Raw genomic sequence first — 25,718 nt, forward strand, 5'->3', positions numbered from 1 at the left:
TGGTTTTATCTCACAGGAAGTAGCCGTTTGAATGCCAATTGCCAGCATGGACCCTCGGAACTTGACACACGATTGTCTCATCCATATATTTTCATTTCTGACCGAAGGAGATCTAATAAAGGCATCGAGCGTATGTAAGGTAAGGCGCTTTCAACATGCGGAAGAACCTGTCACAACCACAACAACACAAACTTTCGTCTTTTTTTCCAGGACTGGCATGAGGTTGCCGAAACTCAGTGGTTATGGAGGTGAGTTTCACGAATCGATGCTTGAAATTACATTTAACTGCCAATGACGGTGATAGTCGTCCAATCCATTTGGACTTTTTTTTTTTTTAATTGGAAAATTAATTTGAAAAATACACGAAGATAGTTGGAAGATCCTAAATAAAATAACATAAAAGGACCCAAAAATTAAATATAAAGAAATAGGGGGAAAAAAAACTTTTTTTTCAATGCAAGAAATTTTGTGTGGGAAATATGAAAAATAAAAGGATGGAATATTTTAAAATTCCTCCTTTTTATTTGTGATTTTTAAAAAAAATCATTTTTCTTTTACATTTTATGTAATTTTTTTATGTGTAGTTTTACTTGTTTTTTTCCTATATATTTTAAAAAAATAAATTTTCCCATTTTTACTTGCATTTTTCAATTTCATTTTATATACCGTGTATATTTTCATTAATACTGTTTTTGTGTCCATATATTCCTTCATGGGTTTATGTACATTTGTTGAATGTCAATCAAGGCATCAAAGGAATTCCAATACCATCAGAACAGAAGTGTTACATCAGTGTTTCCTAATCAGGAGGATGTGCTTGCAGCGGTGGGGCTTTTGTAGCCAGGCTGTGTTGGCGAGCCCTGTCGTGAATAACTCATGGAAGACATACTTCCTGCGCCGATCCCATTTGGAGACAAAGATGAAGGAAGGGAGAACTGGGGACTACACCTGCAGAAGTCTCCGAGGCCACACAGGTCTGATATAGATCAATTCTTTCTCTTTTTTTTTTTTTTTTTTTTTTAAATTATTATCATTGTTTTTTGTTTTTACCTTTTCAAAACTTGTTTTATTTTTTTTAATAAAACCATTATATTTTGAGTAAATTGCTTAACTGTCACTGACAGCAATAGACGTCCAATCCATTTGGATTGTTCAATTCAAATGGATTGGACGTCTATATTTTTTTTTTCAATTTTAAACATTTTGCTCTGATTGGCCAAGTGAGCATTCAGGATGCACAAAGTACCAAATGACTTTACCTTTCTAAAAAGAAGGAAACGTCTTACAATGACAAAACCAATGACTAGAAATTACAGGTAACTAATTTCAAATGTAGAGAGTAAAAAGTATAAAGTCGTCAAAAAAAGAAACACTAAATATATACAGTGGGGCAAATAAGTATTTAGTCAACCACCAATTTTGCAAGTTCTCATACTTGAAAAGATTAGAGAGGCCTGTAATTGTTAACATGGGTAAACCTCAAACATGAGAGACAGAATGTGGAAGAAAAACAAAATCACATTGTTTGATTTTTAAAGAATTTATTTCCAAATTAGAGTGGAAAATATAGCATGATTTCTGGCTGTCAAAGAGGTCCTACTTCTTCTAACGAGGTCTAACGAGGCTCCACTCGTTACCTGTATTAATGGCACCTGTTTTAATTCATTATCGGTATAAAAGACACCTGTCCACAACTCAGTCAGTCACACTCCAAACTCCATTATGGCCAAGACCAAAGAGCTGTCGAAGGACACCAGAGACAATATTGTCGTGTCCCCCTGCTGAAGAAAGTAGACGTCCAAGCCCGTCCGCGGTTCCCTAGAGAGGATTTGGATGATCCAGAAGAGGACTGGGAGAATGTGTTATGGTCAGATGAAACCAAAATAGAACTTTTTGTTAGAAACACAGGTTCTTGTGTTTGGAGGAGAAAGAATACTGAATTGTATCCGAAGAACACCATACCCACTGTGAAGCATGGGGCTGGAAACATCATGCTTTGGGGCTGTTTTTCTGCAAAGGTACCACGACGACTGATCTGTGTAAAGGAAAGAATGAATGGGGCCATGTTTCGAGAGATTTTGAGTGAAAATCTCCTTCTATCAGCATGGCTGGGTCTTTCAGCATGACAATGATCCCAAACACACAGCCAGGGCAACAAAGGAGTGGCTTCGTAAGAAGCATTTCAAGGTCCTGGAGTGGCCTAGCCAGTCTCCAGATCTCAACCCCATAGAAAATCTGTGGAGGGAGTTGAAAATCCGTGTTGCCCAACGACAGCCCCAAAACATCACTGCTCTAGAGGAGATCTGCATGGGGGAATGGGCCAAAATACTAGCAACAATGTGTGAAAAGCTTGTGAAGATTTACAGAAAACATTTGGCCTCCGTTATTGCCAACAAAGGGTACATAACAAGGTATTGAGATGAACTTTTGGTATTGACCAAATACTTATTTTCCACCATGATTTGCAAATAAATTCTTTAAAAATCACACAATGTGATTTTCTGTTTTTTTTTTTCTTCACATTCTGTCTCTCATGGTTGAGGTTTACCCATGTTGACAATTACAGGCCTCTCTAATATTTTCAAGTGGGAGAACTTGCACAATTAGTGGTTGACTAAATACATATTTGCCCCACTGTAGTTCTGTACTTCCATTTCATGTCACGACTCCAGTTTGACTCTTAGTATTCCATTAGGGCAAATAGTGGGCTTGGTCTACCTCGAAAAGAGCTCACCACTAAATCCTGAGCTGTGGCACATCCCGGACACAGTCTGCAGTGCTTCTACTGATGGTACAGTCCGGGCATGGAATATCCAGAATGTCAGTAGGCTATCTCCAGCATTTCAACATATAAACATGACTTTTAAAATAATGACACAACCTTGTCAAATTATATGATTATTATAATTATGAAATGTATTATTTCACCACATTTTCTTAAAACATCCTGAACATGTAAATTCTCAAATGTCAAACAAGGGACATCCTCAGACTGAAAGGGGTGACCTAATTTGTTATTATTTCTTCTCAGGGTCAACTCATGTGGTGCAGTGCTAAGCAGGGTCCTTTATCAAGCATCATAAGTGATGAGCAACATGACTTTGTCATCACAGCAGACTCCACCGGCTTGATCAAGGTCTGGCAAGGTCAGACTGGCAAAGAGGTGGCGTCTAATTCTGCTGCATCCACGCACTGTACATTGCTACAGTATAATAAGGACAATGATTGGTTTCTCTCTGTGTGTATCCTCGCTTTTCATATTCAAAACATTCATTCCAATGACAGTTTTGCAGTAATGGTGTTCATATTTTTGTCTAGATTGGAAAGAGTCTGGGTTCACTGTGCACTTTAGCTGGAACAGCTCTGACTGAAAGATCCAGTATAATGATATGTGACAGCTTTAAAGTCAACATACTACTGGTTTCTCCTGACAAGAAATGGATCATAGCTGGCTCCAAGGACAATGTTGATTTAAGTCCGAAGGTCGGTCATTTTGTTGGACAGTGACTTAACTGTCTCAGAATTTGCTGTGATGGAATAATAGCATTTTTCTACATACATACATGGGCCATTTGCAGGTGATTTATACAGATAGCTTGACCTCGCCGTGTGAGGACGAAGAACCACTGTGCCAGTTTGTGCCGGTCACAGGGTGCCAGGCGGCAGTCTTCATCCCCACGCAGTCTGCCAGACTGGCCATGGTCCACTGCAATGAGCGCAGCAACAACAAAGCACTCACTGTCTTCAATGTCAGCATTAAAAAGTCAAAGTACACGTCCCAGATCCAAGGTGAGAAACGGCACTATGTAAAGCAGGGGTCCCAACTTTTTCCTGTGAGGGCCACATAACTTTTCCCTTCTCTGATGAGGGGCCGGGGTCAGTTTGTAACAGAAAAAGTGTGATGATTGCAGGAGTGCCTAAATGTAAAAATGTATTGTTTTTCAGAAAGCCACTATCAAATAACCCTTTTTGGGATCTTAATGGAACAAAAGTACCGTAATTTCCCGAATATAAGACGCACCCGTGTATATTGCGCACCCCAAATTTACTTGTAAAATCTAGGGAAAATTATTGTACCCGTTTATAACGCGCACCCTAATTTTAGCACCAATAAATAGAAGAATACAAGAAAACCGAGCTCGTGTACAGATACAGAAATGTCATTTTACTGACTGGTGAAACACAGCACAAGCATAGCATATTGGTAGTTCAAAACATTACCATAAACTGACAATATTTACGGTAATAATATGATTTGACAACTTCTCCAACTTACCAGAATCTAGGAGAAAACAAAACAGATGTGACTTTTCTTTTAAAGGCTGCTGTATAACTTGCTCGTTTCATTATGATGAATAAGTGTTTCTTCCATGGATTGATAAGGTAAAATGAAAGTGAGAACGTAAGTCGGAAATCCGAGAGAGCTCATTGCTGTCGACACGACAGTAACAATAGGAACTATTGTTATTTATGTTTGAGTTTCCTGAGGGACAGATATAGTTGACGAACACACACAGGAAGTCTGTGTTGTTACGTTTGTTATGGTCCGAGTTGCGGAGCTGCAATAAACGTTGACTCAAATGAGTTCAGGAAACTAAATTCTGTGGTTTATGAAGAGTGGGGAAAAAAAGCAAAATTTAACATGGACAAAATCATTCGGCCGATCAGAGTGAAGTATTACCGAAACAAAATGGTGACGGTACGGTAATGGTCGGCAACAGATCGCCGCATAAGTTTCTTCCACACAATGTGGCCATGTCAATAGAAAAAAATCGTTTTTTACATATATATATATATATATATATATATATATATATATACATATATGTACTTCTGTCTCTATCCATGTACCTGTTTATAATGTGCACCATGATTTTACAAGTTGATTTTGGGGATAAAAAGTGCGCGTTATATTCGGGAAATTAAGGTAAATAAAATAATAATATATAATAATAAATAATAATAATACTATTATTTAAATAGATAATAACCAAATAAACCTCTCTGGGTTCTTCACAGAAAAAAGCCAGGAAATAAATATCACTATTGGAAAAAAAAAAAAAAATCAAAATGCTCTCTGGTATTGTTTAGGGGGCCGGACCAAATGTGGAGGCGGGCCATAGTTTGGGGACCCCTGATGTAAAGGAAGTAATAATCATAGACATCTGCCTTTGAAGTCACTATTGTTGTGCATCATACATATAGATGAGGGGCATCTGTCTGGATAGCAATTATTTTGTACAATGTGTGTTTCATCTTAACTACAGTACATCTAGAAGCAGGGGCGCTGCCAGGGATTTTGGGCCCCATTAAAAGATATCACTTTGGGCCCCACCACCAGTGCCGTGACACACACACATTTAGCGTATCAACTACATAATTTCCTGCATTCTGGTGAATCTTTACACAGAAATTTGTGCATTTTTTGCATTAATTTAAGATGAAAATATATTTATGTAAACATACAGCATATAGAGCAATAATGAATAGACTGATATCATCTATAGGAAATGTACTGAACGCCATCTTTTACAATACAAATATATTTTTATTAGAAATATTCAAAAAGCAAATACCTTAATGAATGACTTAGAATAAATGTTTTAACTTCACTATACTACAGTATACAGCAGGGTTCACTAAATCCGGACCTTGGTGCTACTTTTCCTGTCATGTTTTCCACGTCTCTCTCCCTTAACACACCTGAATCAAATGATTATGTCATCACCAACCTCTCCAGAAGCCTGATAATGGTCCTGATTATTTTGATTCAGGTGTGTTGGAGTAGGGAGACATGGAAAACACGACAGGAAAAGTGGCACTGAGATCCGGATTTAGTGAACCCTGGTATACAGTATACAACTGTTTCAGTATTAAGAGATTGCTAAGGGTTTGCCTGCTGTACTGATAAAATGTAAGCTAAAAGTGTAGCAAACACTAGCTAGCAAACAAATACAGTATTTCATTATGGAGTAGGCTTAGCCTCATCTGGAAACTTGTGATCTCCACTATAGGCTACAGCTCCGAAGCGAGGTCCCTTGTTAACAAACTAAATTCAATTGATGACAAACTAAATTCAATTCTTGACAAACTGGATTCAAGCCGATTTAAAAAAAAAAAGAACATTTCCTCACCAACTTTCAACATCTGTAGGATACCAAAAGAATGCCGTCATTATTTGCCGTCATTATTTCGATCATTAATTTTGGATAACAGGTTAATTTTCAGTACTACACTGACACAAGACACCAAGATTCCCTTGTGAAGTACTTTGTCACATCCTGTTGGCCTTTTCTACCCATCTCCTGTTTTGCTTTCTTTTCTTCCCTCTTTTGAAAACCCGGTTTTTGTTTTGAAAACATTTCTGCAGTACCTCACTTCGCGCACTCAGAGTCATTGACTTGTGTAAATGCGCACCGCTGCTCCCGGTCTGATAGAAGGGCGGGCCAAACCATTTACCATTTTGAAAATATGGGGGTAAGGGGGCAGTGGCTGGCAATACATATGCTCTCTGCGTGTTTACTTTTTGCCAAAAACGAAACAAGAAAAATAAACCCTTCGTTTTATTCCTATTGAAATTATAATGATTAATATCTAAATTTGCAAACAATTACCTAATGTTCTAATTTTCTTTGTGGGGCCCCTTTCAGGGCATGGGCCCTTAGATCAGTATCACTTTTCACCCCTATACGGCGCCCCTGTCTAGAAGTATTACAGTTTTTTTTTTTTTAATATATAAATGTTCTCTTTTTGTTTAAGTCCAACAGGTCGAGTCCTTTTCCTTGCCCATGGGGGCATCCTCAAACATTCTTCTTGAGGCTAAAGACAGCAACTCCATTGTGATGGCCGTTGATAAGCAGCTCTGGATGTACTCTATGAAAGGTTCCTTACTTGCGAGCTTTACTGAGCATATGATGCCAATCACTTCAATGTGTGTGGTAAGATTTTTTTTTCAAAATTTGGGGTGATTGTGTTTTAGTTACTCAAGGTTGCTCAAAAAAGCATAAGTTTTCCTTGTAACTTATTAAATAACACAAAAGGGTTACGGCAGTAGGTAAGTTGTTGTTTCCTTAGTTTCAGTACTGTAAGTTGTAATATGAAAAAATGCTGTGGTCAGTGTTATAACAATTCATTTTTAGAGCTGATTTGGTTTGTCTATCACAGGGGCAGGCAACCCAAAAATGTTGGAAGAGTCAAATTAGACAAAAAAAAAAAAACAATATGTCTGGAGCCGCAAAAAAATAAAAGCCTTATAATGAAGGCAACACATGCTGTATGTATCTATATTAGCTACACTGCTGGCCAAAAGTATAGGCACCCCTGCAATTCTGTCAGATAATGTTCAATTTCTCCCAGAAAATGATTGCAATTACAAATGTTTTAGTAGTAATATCTTCATTTATTTTGCTCGCAATGAAAAAACACAAAAGAGGATGAAAAAACAAATCATTATCATTTTACACAAATCTCCAAAAATGGGCCGGAGAAAAGTATTGGCACCCTCAGCCTTATACTTGGTATCACAACCTTTAGACAAAATAACTGCAAACAACCGCTTCCGGTATCCATCAATGAGTTTCTTACAATGCTCTGCTGGAATTTTAGACCAATCTTCTTTGGCCAACTGCTCCAGATCTCTGGGATTTGAAGGGTGCCTTCTCCAAACTGCCTTTTCAGATCTCTCCACAGGTGTTCTATGGGATTCAGGTCTGGACTCATTGCTGGCCACTTTAGAAGTCTCCAGTGCTTTCTCTCAAACCATTTTCTAGTGCTTTTTGAAGTGTATTTTGGGTCATTGTCCAGCTGGAAGACCCATGACCTCTAAGCTTTCTGACACTGTGCCCTACATTATACTGCAAAATTTGTTGGTAGTCTTCAGACTTCATAATGCCATGCATACAGTCAAGCCGTCCAGTGCCAGAGGAAGCAAAGCAACCCCAAAACATCAGGATACCACAGCCACAACCTTTTGACAAAATAACTGCAAACAACCGCTTCCAGTATCCATCAATGAGTTTCTTACAATGCTCTGCTGGAATTTTAGACCAATCTTCTTTGGCCAACTGCTCCAGGTCTCTGGGATTTGAAGGGAGCCTTCTCCAAACTGCCTTTTCAGATCTCTCCACAGGTGTTCTATGGGATTCAGGTCTGGACTCATTGCTGGCCACTTTAGAAGTCTCCAATGCTTTCTCTCAAACCATTTTCTAGTGCTTTTTGAAGTGTGTTTTGGGTCATTGTCCAGCTGGAAGACCCATGACCTCTAAGCTTTCTGACACTGTGCCCTACATTATACTGCAAAAATTTTTGGTAGTCTTCATAATGCCATGCATACAGTCAAGCAAGCCAGTGCCAGACGAAGCAAAGCAACCCCAAAACATCAGGATACCACCGCTATGTTTGACTGTGGGGACAGTGTTCTTTTCTTTGAATGCCTCCTTTCCTTTGTCCCAAAAAACTCTACTTTTGTCTCATCTTACCAGAGAACACATTCTTCCAAAACGTTTTTGGCTTACTCTGGTAAGTTTGGGCAAACTCCAGCCTGGCTTTTTAATGTCTCTATGTTAGAAGTGGGGTCTTCCCTTTTCATTCAGACGCCTACGGATAGTACGGGTTGACACTGTTGTACCCTCGGACTGCAGGACAGAGTTACCTTGTTTGGATGTTAGTCCTGCCATGTTAACTGCACACAACAACTGCTCACAGCTTTCACTGTTAACGTCTTCGCTGTGTCGTTAAGCATTAATTTACAACATATTCGTGTTGCACATGTATGTGTATGATGTACACTACCGTTCAAACATTTGGGGTCGCTTAGATCCCAAACGTTTGAACGGTAGTGTAGCTTGTTTATTCAGCACCTTTGGATAACATTCAGAGTCCAACTAAATGTAAAAAAGGGCTTATTCACTGCTACAAAAACTTCAGTTGCAAATTCTGATGAGGGTGCAAAATTTGTCAGAACGCTGGCCTATTTTGGGAGTTTTGTGTAAAGTTCACAATGATTTTTTTCCCCATTCTCTTTTGTGTTTTTTCATTGCAAGCAAAATAAATGAAGATATCACTACCAAAGCATTTGTAATTGCAATCATTTTCTGGGAAAAAATGAGCATTATCTGACAGAATTGCAGGGGTGCAATTACTTTTGGCCAACACTGTCAGGCGCACGGGAGTATAAGGCGCACTGTTGCCTTTTGAGAAAATGTAAGGCTTTTAGGTGTGCCTTATAGTGCGGAAAATATGGTTTATTTTCGCTGCAGTGCATCTTATAGAGTGACGCACCATGTGACTACTCTGTTGTACAATGCCGCCTCAAATGTAATTTTATTACATTGTTAATGAATTAGAATTATGTTTGTCCTCCTACCATATTGAAACAAAAAATATATTTCCCTCCCCCATTTTTATCCATTTTCAAACATTTTTGAAAAAGCTCCAGGGAGCCAATAGGGTAGTGCTAAAGACCTGCATGGGGCTCCAGAGCCCTGGGTTGCAGACAACCGGTCTATCATCTTTAACTGCAACCGATGAGTTAATAAATATCAACTTCAGAGAGGAGGAAATGATGGCAATGATGACATGATAGACAGTATGAAAATGTGACAATATTGTGGAAGTTGTTTCCAACCAAAATGTAGACTTGTCTTTATTAAGACAGAATTTCTAATTCACTTCTTTAATTTTATTGTGCGGGTTATGGCTGGTAACTGTATACCAGTATTATGCAAAGGGCAAAGTATTTAAACAATAATGAGGGTGTCATTTCACAGGACAGCTTTCGTGTGGTAACGGCATCTCAGGACCTTTCCTTGCACGTGTTTGCTTGGAAACATGACAGGGATCGTGGGTTGGTCTTGGAAAGTCGATACTCATTACTGGGAGGGTCTCACACTATGTCCAGGTTGGTTCTGACATTTAGGCATACAGTACAGATGTTTAACATTAAAAAGTGGCCTAAATTAGTACAGTGCCTGACAAAAGTCTTGACGCTTATTCATTTTGTAGAAACAATTGCTAATGACCTGACTTTTAATTATTCAATTGGTTTCAGAAATGGCTCATATGAAAGCTAAGACCCTCCCAAATGATGTTGAATGTACAAAAATATATTTGTTTCACGGAAAGAAGATTATTAGTTACGCTGATAAAAGATTTATCATTTAATGAAGACATAAAGGTCACATTTTGGCAAGACAAAAGTTTGCAGAAAGTAGTGTGAAAATTGAACAAAAATGTACTTCAAATACAAAAATATGTTACATAAGCAAATTATATAGTGGTGCTGTGAGATCCAAATTTAATATTTTGTATGACTTCGATGGGCTTGAAGGACTGCATCCATGCGGTAAGGCAAGGATTCATACAATTTATTGATGAAGTCATCAGGAACATCAAAGAAATCAGTCTTGCATGCCTCCCAGAGTTCATCAACATTCTTGGGTTTCGTCTTCCATGCTTCCTCTTTCATCCTAACCCAGACATGCTCAATAATGTTCATGTATGGTGACTGGGCTGGCCAGCCCTGGAGGATCTTGATCTTCTTTGCCTTGAGGAACTTTGAGGTAGAGATTGAAGTATGTGATGGAGCACCATGCTGCTGCAGAATTTGTCCCTTTTTATGGTTAGGAATGTAAGAGGCAGCTAAGATTTGTTGATATTTCAGTCGAAATATCAACAAATCTTAGCTGCCTCCATGGAAGTCATACAAAATATTAATTTGGATCTCAAAGCACCACTACATAATTCGCTTATGTTATGTAACATATTTTTGTATATGAAGTACATTTTTGTTCAATTTTCACACTACTCTCTGCAGGCGACAAAACTTTTGTCTTGCCAAAATTTGACCTTTATGTCTTCATTAAATGATAAATCTTTTTTCAGCGTAACTAATATATTTTTTGTCTTAGCTTTCATATGAGCCATTTCTGAAACCAATTGAATAATTAAAAGTCAGGTTATTAGCAATTGTTTCTACAAAATGGATAAGCGACAAGACTTTTGTCAGGAACTGTATTGCATCTAATTACATTGCTCTGCTTTGTGTCCTTTGCTTTTTAGAGGTTTCAGCCTCGTCTCCTGTGACTTCTCCAGCATTGTTGGTTCAGTCCAAGGGAAAGATGGCAGAGATGTTTTAAAAGCTTATACATTCACCTCCTGAGCCTAAACAAAAAATTGCCTATATGTACTTTTTGCACAGCCACCAAAAAGATAATTCACTGTAAATTATGCGTGTTTTTTTTTATTTTTACCTTCTTTGGTTATTTACACAAAGATAACATTGTTACCTTAAAGGCATTGATATAGTGGAATGTGAGCTACAATAAACCTGGAAAAGTACTGTATATTGATACTTGACTAGTTCTGGAACTGAAGTTGACCAGTCATAAGGCAGTATACATTGCATATTAATTGTTCTTCATTGAGTTACCTCAGTGTGGAATACAGAAATGCTAAGACGGTATGTACCACTATTCACCTCACAACATTGGTAATATAATAAATATAAGGCACAAAGTCTCCTCCACGTTTCCACATATAGAAGTATCTACACAAAAGAAAAAGAAGACATTGTAGATTCTTCTTCTTTGGTGGCAACACATCTCATGTCCTCGAGGACACACCGTAGGACTCTAGTCATGGACTCATAAACTTGGCTTCCATTGTTGGAATTGCTTTCCGTCTGTTGAAGTGTGAACATCATTTGACATTGATGACAACTAATTGAATTCACATGTAGTCTTACCCAAGTAAAAGCCTTGATTGCACGATTCAGGAATGCATTTTCAACCTCCTCTGGTACTGTCAGTAGATGAGCCATACAGTCTAGTATGCATAGCAGTGTTTCCTTGGGTGCCTAAAGTAGGAAGCAAATAATATCGGTTGAAAAAAAGGAATCTGAAACCTGGATGTGTGCAGTATACTGTCCATTGTAATGAAACAGGAAGGTTTTACCTGACCAAATGTGTTGAGGACAGTCTGAGCATCAATGTTGTCAGGCTTTAGGGATATGACATCTTGAAGGCAGATGACTGGCTCTTTAAGCTGCTCTAACCATGCCCACATCAGACCTGTAAGGATGAAGGGATCCCGCTCCATGCATAGCCTTTCCCATGCACCGCCTTGATTTAATTCAGCCTACAAGCACACAAATGCTTGCTAATTAGATTCGACACTTTTGTATTGATCCGTCAGCTGTTTAGTGGCAAACCCGCAGCCTTATGAAGGGAATAGTATCTTTTGATGTATTTACTGTTTGACTGTATTATTTTAACACACTCAATACAGTCCCTGACAAAAGTATTGTCGCTTATCCATTTTGTAGAAACCATTGCTAATAACCTGACTTTTAATGATTCAATTGGTTTCAGAAATGGCTCATATGAAAGCTAAGACCCTCCCAAATGATGTTGAATGTGCAAAAATATATTTGTTTCACTGAAAAAAGATCTATCATTTAATAAAGACAAAGGTCAAATTTTGGCAAGACAAAAGATTTATCGCCTACAGAAAGTAGTGTGAAAATTGAACAAAAATATACTTCAAATACAAAAATATGTTACATAACATAAGCGAATTGAGTAGTGGTGCTGTGAGATCCCAATTCAATATTTTGTATGACTTCCATGGGCTTGAAGGACTGCATCCATGCGGTTCCGCAAGGATTCATACAATTTACTGATGAAGTCATCAGGAACATCAAAGAAAGCAGTCTTGCATGCCTCCCAGAGTTCATCAACATTCTTGGGTTTCGTCTTCCATGCTTCCTCTATCATCCTACCCCAGACATGCTCAATGATGTTCTTGTCTGGTGACTGGGCTGGCCAGTCCTGGAGGATCTTGATTGAAGTATGCGATGGAGCACCATCCTGCTGGAGAATTTGTCCCTTTTTATGGTTAGGAATGTAAGAGGCAGCTAAAATTTGTTGATATTTCAGACTTTTTATGTTGCCTTCCACCCTGCAGATCTCTCACACACCCCCATACTGGATGTAACCCCAGACCATGATTTTGCCACCACCAGTTTGCAGACAATTAAAAAAATGTGTGGCACCACAGTCGCCGCAAATATTGCAGGAGATCTACTGGAGCCCGCATGGATCCGAGATTCACTCAGAAAACAGTGAAGTTTAGTGGGGGCAAAATCATGGTAGCACCACTACTTAATTCGGTTACGCAACACTACTTAATTCGCTCATGTTATGTAACCTAATTTTGTATTTGAAGTACATTTTTGTTCAATTTTCACACTACTTTCTGTAGGCGACAAAACTTTTTTGTCTTGCCAAAATATGGCCTTTATGTATTCATTAAATGATAAATCTTTTTTCAGTGAAACATATATTTTTGTACATTCAACATCATTTGGGAGGGTCTTAGCTTTCATATGAGCCATTTCTGAAGCCAGTTGAATAATTAAAAGTCAGGTTATTAGCAATTGTTTCTACAAAATGGATAATCGACAAGACTTTTGTCAGGGACTTTATAATAAAAAGGCATTTAACCATAGTTTAGGAAAACAAGCAGACTATATTTAAAGTATGAAAGGCCGAATGAATGTGGGGTGGACAAAAGAGCCCGGATGTGAAGGAGAGTGTGGCGTCAGCACAGCCTTATCATATCCGGAGAAGACAAACATCAAGAATGTCACTCTGACCGAGGGGCTCTATGTGCAAATCAAGCAGCTGACTGAGCAAGACAAGCAGGGTATGGACAAGACAGCTGTACCTGGAGGCCAACAATGGACAGTCCAGAAGAATGCCACAAAGAACATCTGATAACGAGGAACCCGCGACTGAGAAGTTGATACTCAGCACTCACATGATGCTGAGATGGCAAAATCCTCAACTCTCGTTGCCCTGATAACAGTAACGCCCGAAACTCTTCTACCCAATCTACAACAGAGAATAATCTAAACAACCCCCGAAACACACCCTCTTTCTGGACCACAGCCTCACCAGAGCCTTTAAAAGACTGAATGCTTAAGTAGTCGTCGTCTTTTTTCTCGGGAATCTTTTGTTGACTTGTGATATGGTGAGCCTGGAACCAGTTTGCCTCCTCGCCTGGGACTCTCAGTGCTGTATGATCACTGCCGACTTGAAATAAATAGTCAACTTGTGTTTCGAAGCTTTTTTCCAGCTTTTAGAATAGTCAGTACAAGAGGTAAAACTAAGGTGAATGCGCGGAGTATGGCTTTTTGGCCGGGTTGTCGGAATTGCGCTAGAGCGGTTCCAGCGGTTAAGCTGGCGTGATTCCGACAATCTGGCCAAAAGGTCAGATTCCTTCACTCATTTTTTAAATACTATATCTGACGAGTTGACCTGAAATAAAAATATTTAATTAGAAACATGATCACTTTGAGAGTTTGTTAGTTACCTCATTCCCATTGTCAGGGATGATTGTAAATATAAAATGTTTTTAGTCATTTTTAGTTACAGGCTTGCCGTTATGTGACCGTTTCCATACCTGCCAATTTTTTGACTGCATTTTTAGGGATTACTCCGCAATATTAGGCCTGTATTAATTTTTTAAATGAATAAATTAGTCGCTACATGGAATGTCACATGACCAAACTTGGAAAGCATGTTAGCAGACTTTATTTGTATGCTCTTCTAATGAGCATAACTACAGGTTGATGACGTGATAGGCTGAAGCCATACTTCCTAAAATGTATTCTTTATCAGGATTAGTACAATTTAAATGAGAGTAAACTGAACAGTCCTCTTCCTTCCCCCTTAGTTTTTTTCTGCTCATGATCCAAAAGGGTCTTCCGTGGCGATCTGATAGACACCTTCTGACTACCCATATTATACGCGTTTGTTGTATCTATTCTCTTCAGCGGACTGTACCTCGAATGATATCTCAATGCTCTGAAATAATAAATTTATGTCCTATCTTATCCTTTATCATTGGCTCCAGCCACAGGTTTCCATCATTTTCTGTTCCAATAGGAAATGATTTTAGCCTGTTTTTCAGAATGCAAAACTTGCTTACGCAGATACCAGATTGTGAGTACTGTACTTAATTGGTTACACGATCAAAAACACAGCTAATAAATTCTCTTGCATCTGATAAGCCTGATTTAGTCGGGGAGACTTCACTATGGGATGTAACAAAAACTAATGCAACCATTGTTGTAAACAGATGTGGGTTGAGTAGCCAAAAATTAAGAAAACTAGTGTTACTTCAAAATAATATTACTCAACTAAAAGTAGTCATTCCAAAAATGTACTCGAGTACAAGTAAAAAAAGTGGTGAAAAGGATACTCAAGTAATGAGTAACATTGTGCGTAACTGCTTACCATGTTTGATTAAAAAAAAAAATATATATATATATATTTTCTCAGCACAGGGTTATCTGTATGAACTGTTATTATACTGTGAAGAAGACTATAACCTACTACATAACCACACTAAGCCAAAATAATATAAAAAACGTCATTAAATTCTAGCGATGGAAAAAATATATATAGAAATGAAGCAGCATTTGTCAAAAGAGCATGCGTGCCCTCAAGTGGAGAAAATATTTTTCCTCTTATGAAATTAAAAGGATCACATCTCCTATTTTTCGTGGTCAGTCGGTGTTTTCCGAAATTTCCAGGTTCGCGGTGAAACAGTAACAGGCACACTTTTGCAAAATAGACGATGTTTATTGATTAGAAAATGCAGAATGAGATTTATTGATTACAATCCCACAAGAGCAAGCAACAAGCATAACAAGGGTAACGATGACGCTAGATTTGAGTTTGTCTTCCCTCTACTTCCCTCCAAACAGGAGAGTTTCCTCAGACTTTAAAAACTGCAGTAATAAAACCTCTCCTAAAAAAAACCTAATCTGGATGCCTCAACCATTAGTAATTACAGGCCAATATCAAATCTGACATTCCTGGGGAAAATTATCGAAAGGGTTGTGTTTGAACAGATCCAGACTTTTATGATGCAAAACAATCTTTTTAACTCATTTCAGTCTGGATTTCAGCCACAACACAGCACCGAGTACGTGCTTATCAAAGTCCTAAATGATATTCATCGGAATACCGATGCAGGCAAATCATCTGTTCTGCTACTATTGGATCTCAGCGCCGCATTTGACACGGTTGATCACAACATACTACTCAGCAGATTGGAACAGTGGGTAGGGCTTACTGACACTATTCTTCAGTGGTTCACATCCTCTTTACATGATAGGGATTTCTTTGTGTCAATCGGAAACTATCAGTCAGAACGAACCAAATTCACGTGTGGAGTCCCTCAAGGGTCAATTCTTGGACCACTCTTATTTAACATCTATATGCTTCTGTTAGCTCAGATAATGGAACAGTATGACATCTCCTATCACGCCTATGCAGATGACACACAACTGTACATTTCTGTGTCCCCACATGATTATAGTCCCTTAGTCTCCCTGACTAAATGCATTCGTCAAATCAATGAATGGATGTGCCAGAATTTTCTCCAGTTAAATGTGGAGAAGACAGAGGTGTTAATTTTTGGGCTAAAAAAGGAAAGGTCAAAGATAAGCAGCCAACTTAGCACAATGTCACTTACAGCTACAAATCAAGTCAGAAACCTTGGCGTAATTATTGACTCAGACCTAAAATTTGATAGCCATTTAAAGTCCGTCACTAAATCCGCTTATTACCACCTAAAAAATATAACCAGAATTAAGGGGCTTCTGACTCAACAAGACATGGAAAAACTTAAGCATGCATTCATTTGCAGCAGATTGGACTACTGCAACGGTATATTTACAGGTCTTGATAAAAAATCAGTCAGGAAGCTGCAGCTAGTACAGAATGCTGCAGCCCGAGTCCTCACAAATACAAGGAAGCTGGACCACATTACACCGGTTTTGAAATCGCTACACTGGCTTCCAGTGAGTCAAAGGATAGACTATAAAATACTACTGCTCGTCTACAAAACACTTATGGCCTTGGACCAAAATACATGCTTGACTTGTTAGATTCCTATGAGACATCTAGACCCCTAAGGTCATCTGGAACCGGTCTTCTGCATGTTCCAAGAACAAGAACCAAGCAGGGTGAGGCAGCATTTAGTTATTATGCTCCTCACCTCTGGAACAAGTTACCCGAACGTCTGAAGTATGCTCAAACTGTTAGCTCCTTTAAATCAGGGCTAAAAACGCTTTTGTTTAGCACTGCATATCCATAACTGTCTATATATTTCAATCTATCTGCTTTCTATTCCTCTTGTGCTTATCTCCATTGCTGATTTCAATGATTATTATTAGTAGTAGTTTTTGTTTTATTTTTATTTATTTTTATTCTGTGATTAAATGTGATCTTTTGTCTTGGTTTTTACGTTGTGTTGATTTAAATGTGATTTTTATGGTCTTCATGTGATGTAAAGCACTTTGAATTGCCTTGTGTTGAATTGTTCTATATAAATAAATTTGCCTTGCCTTGCCTTGCCTTTGTCAAGCCCAGAATCCCCGCGCTACTTTACAGCACAACCAGGTGTTCCTTGGCAATGAAAATCGCTTACCGTGACAAATGAGCGGGAGCCAACGCTCTGGTTAGGCGGTGAAAGAAGAAAGCCAAGCGATCCGTACATGACCCGCTGGCGGACTTCACGGTAAGCGATTTTCATTGCCAAGGAACACCTGGTTGTGCTGTAACGTAGCGCGGGGATTCTGGGATTGACAAACTCAAATTTAGCGTCATCGTTACCCTTGTTATGCTTCTTTTTTATGCTTGTTGCTTGCTCTTGTGGGATTGTAATCAATAAATCTCATTTATTCTGCATTTTCTAATCAATAAACATTGTCTATTTTGCAAAAGTTTGCCTGTTACCGATTCACCGCGAACCTGGAAATTTCGGAAAACAGTCGGTGCCAAATAAAAACTGGGAGAATGGTTAAAATCTGCGCTTTCGAGTCATGTAAACGGCAGCGCTCTATGTCAAATACTTAATTTTTTACAGTGCTTTAAAGACGCCACGTGATTGAACAGGCCGGAGTGATCATAGAAGGGCAAGCTTGAGTCTGATTGGTTTAATGGAGTCATGTGATTATTGTTGCGACATTTCATTGGTGAAACTGGTAGAGCCATTGTTGACGTCTCGGGTAAAATCTAACATGTAGAATAAAGAGAAAAAATGTAACAAATAGTGTAGTGCGAAGTAGCAGCGTAATAGGAGCATTTCTTCCTCACAAATATGTACAGTACACTCAAGTAATAGTAAAACTACTCTTAGAAGTACGTACCAGTATTTCTAAAAAAGTTACTCAAGTAAATGTAACACGTTACTACCCTCTTCTGGTTGTATGAAAATATTGGTAAGATAAACTTATGTTGGTCAATTACCTGCCATGTTAACACTTTGTTCCTGTGTTCCTGCTCCCCATCCAGGAAAAGGTCCACTGCTAGGGCCTGTGCCACCAGCAGCCTCCTGGCCTCCAGTGACAATTCAGACTGCAGGGTAATATATGGAACCTCCGACTGCTCTTCATCCCTACAGTGAGATTTCTTTTCGTTTTCTGCCAACTCCTCCCTTTGCTCTGCTTTCAATCTGGAGAGCATGCTACCTTTTTTGAGTGGCCCATTGTTTCCAACAGAACCGCTGCGTTGTATGGGCATCTGCTTAACTTTCTTTAACAAAATGGACCCATCCTTTTCATCATTCTTGACTTGCCAGAGTGATCCTGTGGAGCTTTGGGAGAGGTCAGATGTGTTACTATTCCAACTCTTCCATTGGGTTGGAGGTCCCCTACAGACAGATGGAGAAATGGGCCTGGCGATATTATCCTGTGAGAGAGAGCCCAAGGGTTGTGTGAGGAGGTTGAGCTGTGAGCCCAGACGTCTTAAATCAGACTCACTATAACTAAGACTCTTGCGGTGGTAGAAGAGCGGCGGTTCATGAAAATGTCTCGGTAATGTGGGGGAGCCTGGTAAGCGAGGCTCCTTTGTAGAAAACTGAGGTCCAAGCTTTTCAATGATGCTCAGAGTCATCTCAATATCTTGGATGTCTGGCGCCTCCAAAATGTCCTCCTCGATCACTTGTCGATTCTCTACGATATCCAACAGGAGCCGGGAAACAAGTTGGACAATCTTAGGCAGGTGCCTCAATTCTTTACGCTCAAGGCCATGCAAGATGTGCCTCTGGCGATTGAGGTATTGGGCCAAGGTGACAGGTTGGGATCGAGGCTCACTACAACAAAACACACTCCTTAAAGGCCCAAGAAACTGGACAAACTCACGGACACAGGTCAGCTGACTGCGCGTCTGAACAGAACCAGGGCGTTTGGCCCTAATGTATAAAATTGCTTGATTGGCAGTCATCCTAGTGGCATAGGCCAAAAAACATGCCAGTAACACACCTAAGAAAAGAGTCAAAAACTTATATTGTGATATTGTGTGCCATGATGATGATAGAATAGCCCATGTACAGCTCTACTACCTGTTCTTCCAAGACCTGCATGACAGTGTACAGCTATCTTCCCCTCCTGCAGAGCAAAGGCCATAACCTTCACAATGTCCAGAACAGTCGTAAGGTTGGCCACTCCATAGTCACTCCATCCAAAATTGTAGAAATAAACTGAAATTACATGCAGTAAGACTTGAGTAGCAGAATACACTCATCAAAATCTATAACACACTTACTGTTATTTTCCATAAAGACCTCTGGATTGTAGGAGAAACCACTCTGTGGCTCCAGAGGGTTTCCACAGTTGGCATGTTCACCAGGTATCTGTAGATTGATCACGGTTTTAATGCCATTCCTTGGGGAAACGGGAAAAAAAAACTTGTTTAGCATAGCAGGCAGCATAGCAGGCAGCGTGTGTTCATACTGTCTACTGAGCAGTGTTGGGAATAACGGCGTTATTTTTTCAGTAACGGCTCAAAAAGCGGTGCATTACTTTGAATGAATTCAAGAAACTACCAGCCATAGCCAGTCTAATCTGCTCTGTTTATTTGTCATCCAAGACTTCAGGTTCATGGCAATGAAAATAGTAAACACACATAACCTACCATTGCAAGAACGATGGAGTTGCCGTTTGATACGGTCATAATGTGCAGGTCCTGCACCCATCCGCAGCAAAACTGTTCGTAGCTTTGTAGCGATTTTTTTCGCTTTTTTGTTTAGTAACATACACCAAGCAATAAATACAGCAGAAAGTCCATTTCGCGTAATTGTGAAAGCCCGTCGACATATTTACTCCATTGGTCTTCGGCTTGCTAGTAATGGTCAACATTGTTCACATCCTTAAGTTTGATCACATATCTGTTCTTCGCCTTAGTAACGAGTTTGTCTCTTTATCGAACTGGCAAGTTAAAGTTTAATGTCCCGCGACCTGCTTCCAATATGGCTGCGTTTAAAGATGTCCCGATCGATTCCAATCACGTCATTTTCAAAGTATCGGAATCGGCAAAAAAATATCGGACATGCCTTTTTTAAATATATATATTTGTTTAAATTAAATTGTTTTGTAATTGTATTTTAACAATACAGACAAAATGTCTTACACTCATCCAGAGTCTTTAGTTTTGGCCTAAAGTAGGGCTATCAAATTTATCGCGTTAACGGCAGTAATAACGTTAAAATATTCAACGCAATTAACGCATGCGCTGCACAACCCACTCACGCATTGTCGCGTTCAATCTACAATGGCGCCGTTTTACCTATATATAGAGCTAAAAGGCAGCGTAAAATGAGTAGAGAGAATTTTGGCAGCCTTTGGAGCCTTTTTTTAATTGGCTAAAGCCTTACAATCCCTCTCTCAACAATTTGAAATATCGTGGGAAGCAATGTGGGGAAGAAAGGTAGTAGTTGATCTTTTTCTTAACACCCTGTGTTATTTCCCAACGCAGAGAAGATATATCAATTGGTGCCACTACGCACAGTCATGGTTGCACTTCCCATCATGCATTTGGGCAGAACAGTTAAATGGCTACAGTATCATTTACTGAAAGCTCAACAAATACACTATATGGCAATATTTAGTCACAATATACAAAGTCACATTTATCCTTTAAGAATTACAAGTCTTTCTATCCGTGGATCCCTCTCACAGAAAGAATGTTAATAATGTAAATGCCATCTTGAGGATTTATTGTCATAATAAACAAATACAGTACTTATGTACTGTATGTTGAATATATATATATTCGAGTTTTATTCATTTTTTTCTTAATGCATTGCCAAAATGTATATGATCGGGAAAAATTATCGGGAATGATTGGAATTGAATCGGGAGCAAAAAAAAAAGCAATCGGATCGGGAAATATCGGGATCGGCAGATACTCAAACTAAAACGATCGGGATCGGATCGGGAGCAAAAAAACATGATCGGAACAACCCAAGCTGCGTTGTTGTCAAATCTTACGTGATCCCCCATTCTGTGACGTAAACGCACGAGCCTAATAGCGCATGTACTCCAGAGCCGGTGTTTTCACACACAAACCGGAACAGCGCGTGCGGCAAACACACAATCAAAACAAATGCAGAGGGATATGATGGCAGAGCATTCAGAGGAAAATTTGTCCTTTTCGAGGTGTAGATATAAACACTATTTCAAATTGGTCGAAATTTAAGAACGTGCATTTAAAGTGTAATTTATGTCCTGGGGCAAAGCTTTTGTTGACATCTGTGGTAAGCAATTCAAATCTGTTCATTTTTGTTGCACTTCAAATGTAGGATAAATCTTGCAGTTGAGGTGCAATAAATATTACAAGGTTTTATAACACAACTACCTGTCTGTTCTTCTCTATTCAACTGACTCGAATACTGCTCAGAAAATTTCAAATTCTTGGACATACAACAACTTCTTTTTAAAGTGACGGAAATAGTTACTTTCCCTGGTAACTAGTTACTTTTACTATAGAGTAATTCAGTTACTAACTCAGTTACTTTTTGGAAGAATTAGTAACTATAACTAATTACTTTTTTAAAGTAACGTGCCCAACACTGCTACTGAGATATATTGAAACACAGTCATAAATACCTTTTGAATTGCTCAATAATGTTATACTTTTCAATGATTTCAGTTGAGGGTCTGGACATTGCAAGGAGGTGATCAGTCACCCTAAAAGAATTTGCAGACGTTTACTACCAACAGATTAGAAATGCTACATTGCAGCACATTCACAATAATGAAAATGGGGCCGTGTACCATGATGAGTAGAGGCCTTTAATTGCCTGTTGGTCATCACGCCAGTAATTTGGGTTGTCATACTTGCAGCTTTGACCTCCACAGCCAATAGAACATTGCATATGTGCCGGGATGACATAGCGAATCGCCTCTCCAATTATCGTGTAATTTGCCCTGGGAGCTCTGACTGAAAAGGAGTAAAATCAAACAAATGCTTTATAAGCGATTCCATCAAATAATTCACAACAGTAGTAGTAAAGAAGGAAATTTCTATCAATAGAGACAAAGGGTTTAATCTGAAGCACCTGAATGTTTAAGTACTAAATGATTACTTAGTGGTGTCTAGGTGGTTGCAGCTTAACGTTGCATTCGTAGGAATTATTGACGGAGAATAAGTTTTCTTTCAGCCAAAACTCGTCGTGTAAGAAAACTTATTCTCGATCAATTATTCCTACGAATGCAACGTTAAACAGCAACTAATCTTTGTCAGGATTTGACACTAGGGCACATGATAATATGAACTCAGCCTTTTCAGTTACATGCAAACTACCCCTCAAGCAATTAGAATAACTTACTGAATTCCATCAGAGCACCCCCATGGGACCTTTCATGGAGTGCCATATGAATCTCCCGTTAGGGTGACGTCCACAGTCATAGCAGAGCCTGTACACATAAATCCACTATGTGGATCATACGCATTTTCAATCCTGAACACTGGTGGACCACATGAGGATCTCAAATACACACTAATATAACTGCATTGAGCCAAAATGAAATTACAGGGACACGTTAAGGCCTCTAAACATCGAATTAATATTTGTTATATTATTTTTTGTGTATGAAATTCGCATTCAGGAAAATTGTGGTAAACATGAAAACAATCAATAAATACAAATTCAAGAATATAATTACCTGTGACTCAGGTGAGCACCATTTCCGGGCTCAAATGCCTCGCAGCTGCCAAAACGCGTGACATCAACCTCCCGAACTGTGACGCTATCACTCACTCTGTGGAAAGTCAATCCTTTGGCCTCGCTTGATTTGATTTGCCTCAGATTATCTCTGTGTCAGGGTGTGTCCGTCCATTTGGATAGCGTGGTCTCCCAAATTCTCTACTTCATCAGGATGAAAAGTCAGGTGCAGGAAAAAGGGGAATTTAAAAAAAAATGGCTGGGAAAATTGGGAAAGATGCAGTCCATGTAAATTCCTCTGGTCCGTCCTCTTATTCCTGAGTCTAGAGTGGAATAGTGTTTGGCTATTCCCGTCTACTCTGGGATTAGACTACTAATCTTATTACTGTACTAGTGTAAAATAAGTACCCACACCTCAGCAAAAATCAAACTATGGTCTCGTCAACTTTGCTTCCTGATGCAATGTGTGGAGCTACAATCATCTGCTGGTATATTTATATCTGAAATTACATGATTAAATTAACTAGGAAAGATAATGTACATAAAATTATGTCTGTCATGAAAGTGGTATAATTTCTACAAATAGTAGCACATAGGTGACATAGCCATAAAATGAAATCGGATTGGTTTCCACATATTTAGTTAAACACAAAGCAGTTTTTGATGTCCATCATTTGGACAACCTATAAAGCCTACAAACTCAATGCAAAGAAAAACATGTCCATTATTTTTTGAAGACTATATATATGTGTCACATTTTATCGTGCTAATAAATAAATTAAAACAACATTCACATCATATATTTCTGACAGACCTTTTGAAATGTCCATCTATCTATTTTACCCTAAAATAATCTATTTTACAATCTCCGATGAATCGTACGGCAACATCCCCGCCACATTGCATGTGGCAAATTAAAGCGGTCACATAACGGATAAATCCCATTTCTTGGTTCTGCAATCTTCTCGGTCCTCGAACCTCGTTCCTTTCTACATGTTAGCTCTTCCCTGCGGAGATTGTCCAAGTGATCGATGAGAACAACGAAGAAACATGCAGCGAAGACGGAGAACTGTTTGGGGAAATCAGGCGTTCGCTCCTCGATACCGTCATTCCTTAGAGACGTCGATTAAAGATGACGTCATGCCGTTGCCGTGTGACACATTAGTCGTTTCCATAGTAGAGTTGTAACGCGACACCACACAGAACAAAACAGCGCTAATTAAATGCGATTGACAAATAAGGCACCAAATACATTATTTAAAGAATTAAAAAGGACGTAAATGGAGCTGGACAGTTAAAGCTAATTCACAGGAGCATCCTCTTTGGTCTCATGAGGGGTGGAAAGTTAAAAACAAACAAAACAAAAACTCAGGCAGTGGAAGCCCAACTGGGTTTCAGAATTCAAAACACCACTGCTTTTGATAGTTATTGTTTACTACGGGAGTATTATCTTTCCAATAAAATCATACATTTTCAGCGGAAGTACTTGGATAGATTTAGAATGGCGGTGGGGTGGTTATTAAATGGGTCATTTCGGATGCATTTATTTGCATTCGTTTCGGAGCAGCTTTGCCACATCCAATATGTCGTGTACACTGACGTATGATCCAGGTTCTATGACTGTTTTTTGACTTAGAAGAAATTTCGTCTCGTCGCAAGAGGGAGCTGGATAGCTAATAATTTTTTTTTTTAAAAATCAACATTTTATTATTATTATTTTTATTAACAACAACACGACAGAATAAACAACAATGCAAACACAAAATAGACAGAAAAAAAAATCAATAATTGAAACCAAAAAACAAAAGAATACAAACACAAATATGCCAGGGGGTATAAACAGACCAAACACTGCACATCAGAGAAGAAAAAAATAATGAATATTACTATAAGCAACTATTCACAAAAAAGTCGCAGTTTTTCACAAATATCAATTATTTTTTCCGCTTTCCTATTCTTTGATATATATTTTTTAACAGATTTGTGTAACATACCGTTTCATTGTGGAAGTGAGAAAAAGATGGTACCAGCTTGCTGAACTTGCATTTGGGGAAAATATATCAACATCACATATATGTATCGTGGTTACGTTTTAACAGCACCTTCCAAACCCGCGCAAGGCGTCGTCTCCATATTGTGTGCCTTCAATATTTCATTATCATCATCATCTCGCGTTCAACGGGTTCATAATATTTCCAACAGATGGCAGTAGGCAGCCATATGGTGTTTCACAGCCGTTAATCAACTGTTGCTTGTCAACAGACTGCGCCGATTAACATTTCCGGGTTCCACATAAGCAAACGCGCAAAGGGTAGAGGGAAATGTTGTTTATTATTGCCTTACTAGCTTTAAAATTGCCCAAAATAGTACTACATTTCCCAACATGCAGTACTTCCCGCCCCACCTGACGGCGGGGGGCTCTCAAACAGCGCGCTCAGCTGTTTCATTGAAGTAGCTACGCGTTGCATGAAAGCACCGGAAGTTGATTGACTTTGCCTTTCAAATAAAATTAAGGTTTGTTTACATTTTGGTCAGACATTATACGTTTTTACATATTACGTATTTATATGGGCTTCGTACGTTTTAATATGTCGAAATGAGAAAACTATGGTCCTAAATATACTTTGTTATGAAATGGTATGCGTTTGCGCGTTTTATGCTGAAAGTGATAAACAGAACTACTCCATCCGTTCTCTATC

At 38.8% G+C, this 25,718-nt stretch overlaps 2 protein-coding genes across 5 annotated transcripts; one reads left to right on the top strand and one right to left on the bottom strand.

Annotated features, from left to right (window-relative positions):
• fbxw12 (F-box and WD repeat domain containing 12) lies at nt 1-12,342 on the top strand. Of its 2 annotated transcripts, none has more exons than XM_057817705.1 (10): nt 1-139; nt 211-248; nt 824-974; nt 2,696-2,820; nt 3,032-3,238; nt 3,319-3,483; nt 3,579-3,789; nt 6,760-6,938; nt 9,768-9,898; nt 11,059-12,342. In XM_057817705.1, the coding sequence occupies exons 2-10, from the start codon at nt 243-245 to the stop codon at nt 11,156-11,158; spliced, it is 1,275 nt and encodes a 424-aa protein (XP_057673688.1). In that variant the 5' UTR covers nt 1-139; nt 211-242; the 3' UTR covers nt 11,159-12,342. The 2 variants fall into 2 exon arrangements, with proteins under 2 accessions (XP_057673688.1, XP_057673679.1); XM_057817696.1 differs by having other exon boundaries at nt 3-139; nt 808-974.
• ptpdc1b (protein tyrosine phosphatase domain containing 1b) lies at nt 10,771-25,577 on the bottom strand. Of its 3 annotated transcripts, none has more exons than XM_057817675.1 (10): nt 25,014-25,577; nt 23,021-24,870; nt 22,684-22,771; nt 22,130-22,295; nt 21,962-22,042; nt 19,620-19,738; nt 19,417-19,554; nt 18,324-19,336; nt 11,953-12,135; nt 10,771-11,854 (listed from the first exon to the last, which is right to left on the bottom strand). In XM_057817675.1, the coding sequence occupies exons 3-10, from the start codon at nt 22,727-22,729 to the stop codon at nt 11,546-11,548; spliced, it is 2,055 nt and encodes a 684-aa protein (XP_057673658.1). In that variant the 5' UTR covers nt 22,730-22,771; nt 23,021-24,870; nt 25,014-25,577; the 3' UTR covers nt 10,771-11,545. The 3 variants fall into 3 exon arrangements, with proteins under 3 accessions (XP_057673658.1, XP_057673649.1, XP_057673666.1); XM_057817683.1 differs by having other exon boundaries at nt 10,774-11,680; nt 11,744-11,854; nt 23,021-25,575; XM_057817666.1 differs by having other exon boundaries at nt 23,021-25,577.
• Between the last annotated feature and the right edge of the window lie 141 nt (nt 25,578-25,718).

Source organism: Corythoichthys intestinalis, chromosome 2, assembly GCF_030265065.1.
Source record: "Corythoichthys intestinalis isolate RoL2023-P3 chromosome 2, ASM3026506v1, whole genome shotgun sequence".
Classification (NCBI taxonomy): domain Eukaryota; kingdom Metazoa; phylum Chordata; class Actinopteri; order Syngnathiformes; family Syngnathidae; genus Corythoichthys; species Corythoichthys intestinalis.

Excerpts from the sequence above, each read along its gene's own strand:
- fbxw12 (XM_057817696.1), top strand. The coding sequence starts at position 32 with ATGCCAATTGCCAGCATGGACCCTCGGAACTTGACACACGATTGTCTC. Across the intron at positions 2,821-3,031 it reads GGGCATGGAATATCCAGAAT|GGTCAACTCATGTGGTGCAG; the intron begins GTCAGTAGGCTA and ends ATTTCTTCTCAG. Across the intron at positions 3,239-3,318 it reads ACAATGATTGGTTTCTCTCT|ATTGGAAAGAGTCTGGGTTC; the intron begins GTGTGTATCCTC and ends ATTTTTGTCTAG.
- ptpdc1b (XM_057817675.1), bottom strand. The coding sequence starts at position 22,729 with ATGGCACTCCATGAAAGGTCCCATGGGGGTGCTCTGATGGAATTCA. Across the intron at positions 19,337-19,416 it reads TGCAGGTCTTGGAAGAACAG|GTGTGTTACTGGCATGTTTT; the intron begins GTAGTAGAGCTG and ends CTCTTTTCTTAG. Across the intron at positions 11,855-11,952 it reads TCCTCAACACATTTGGTCAG|GCACCCAAGGAAACACTGCT; the intron begins GTAAAACCTTCC and ends TTCCTACTTTAG.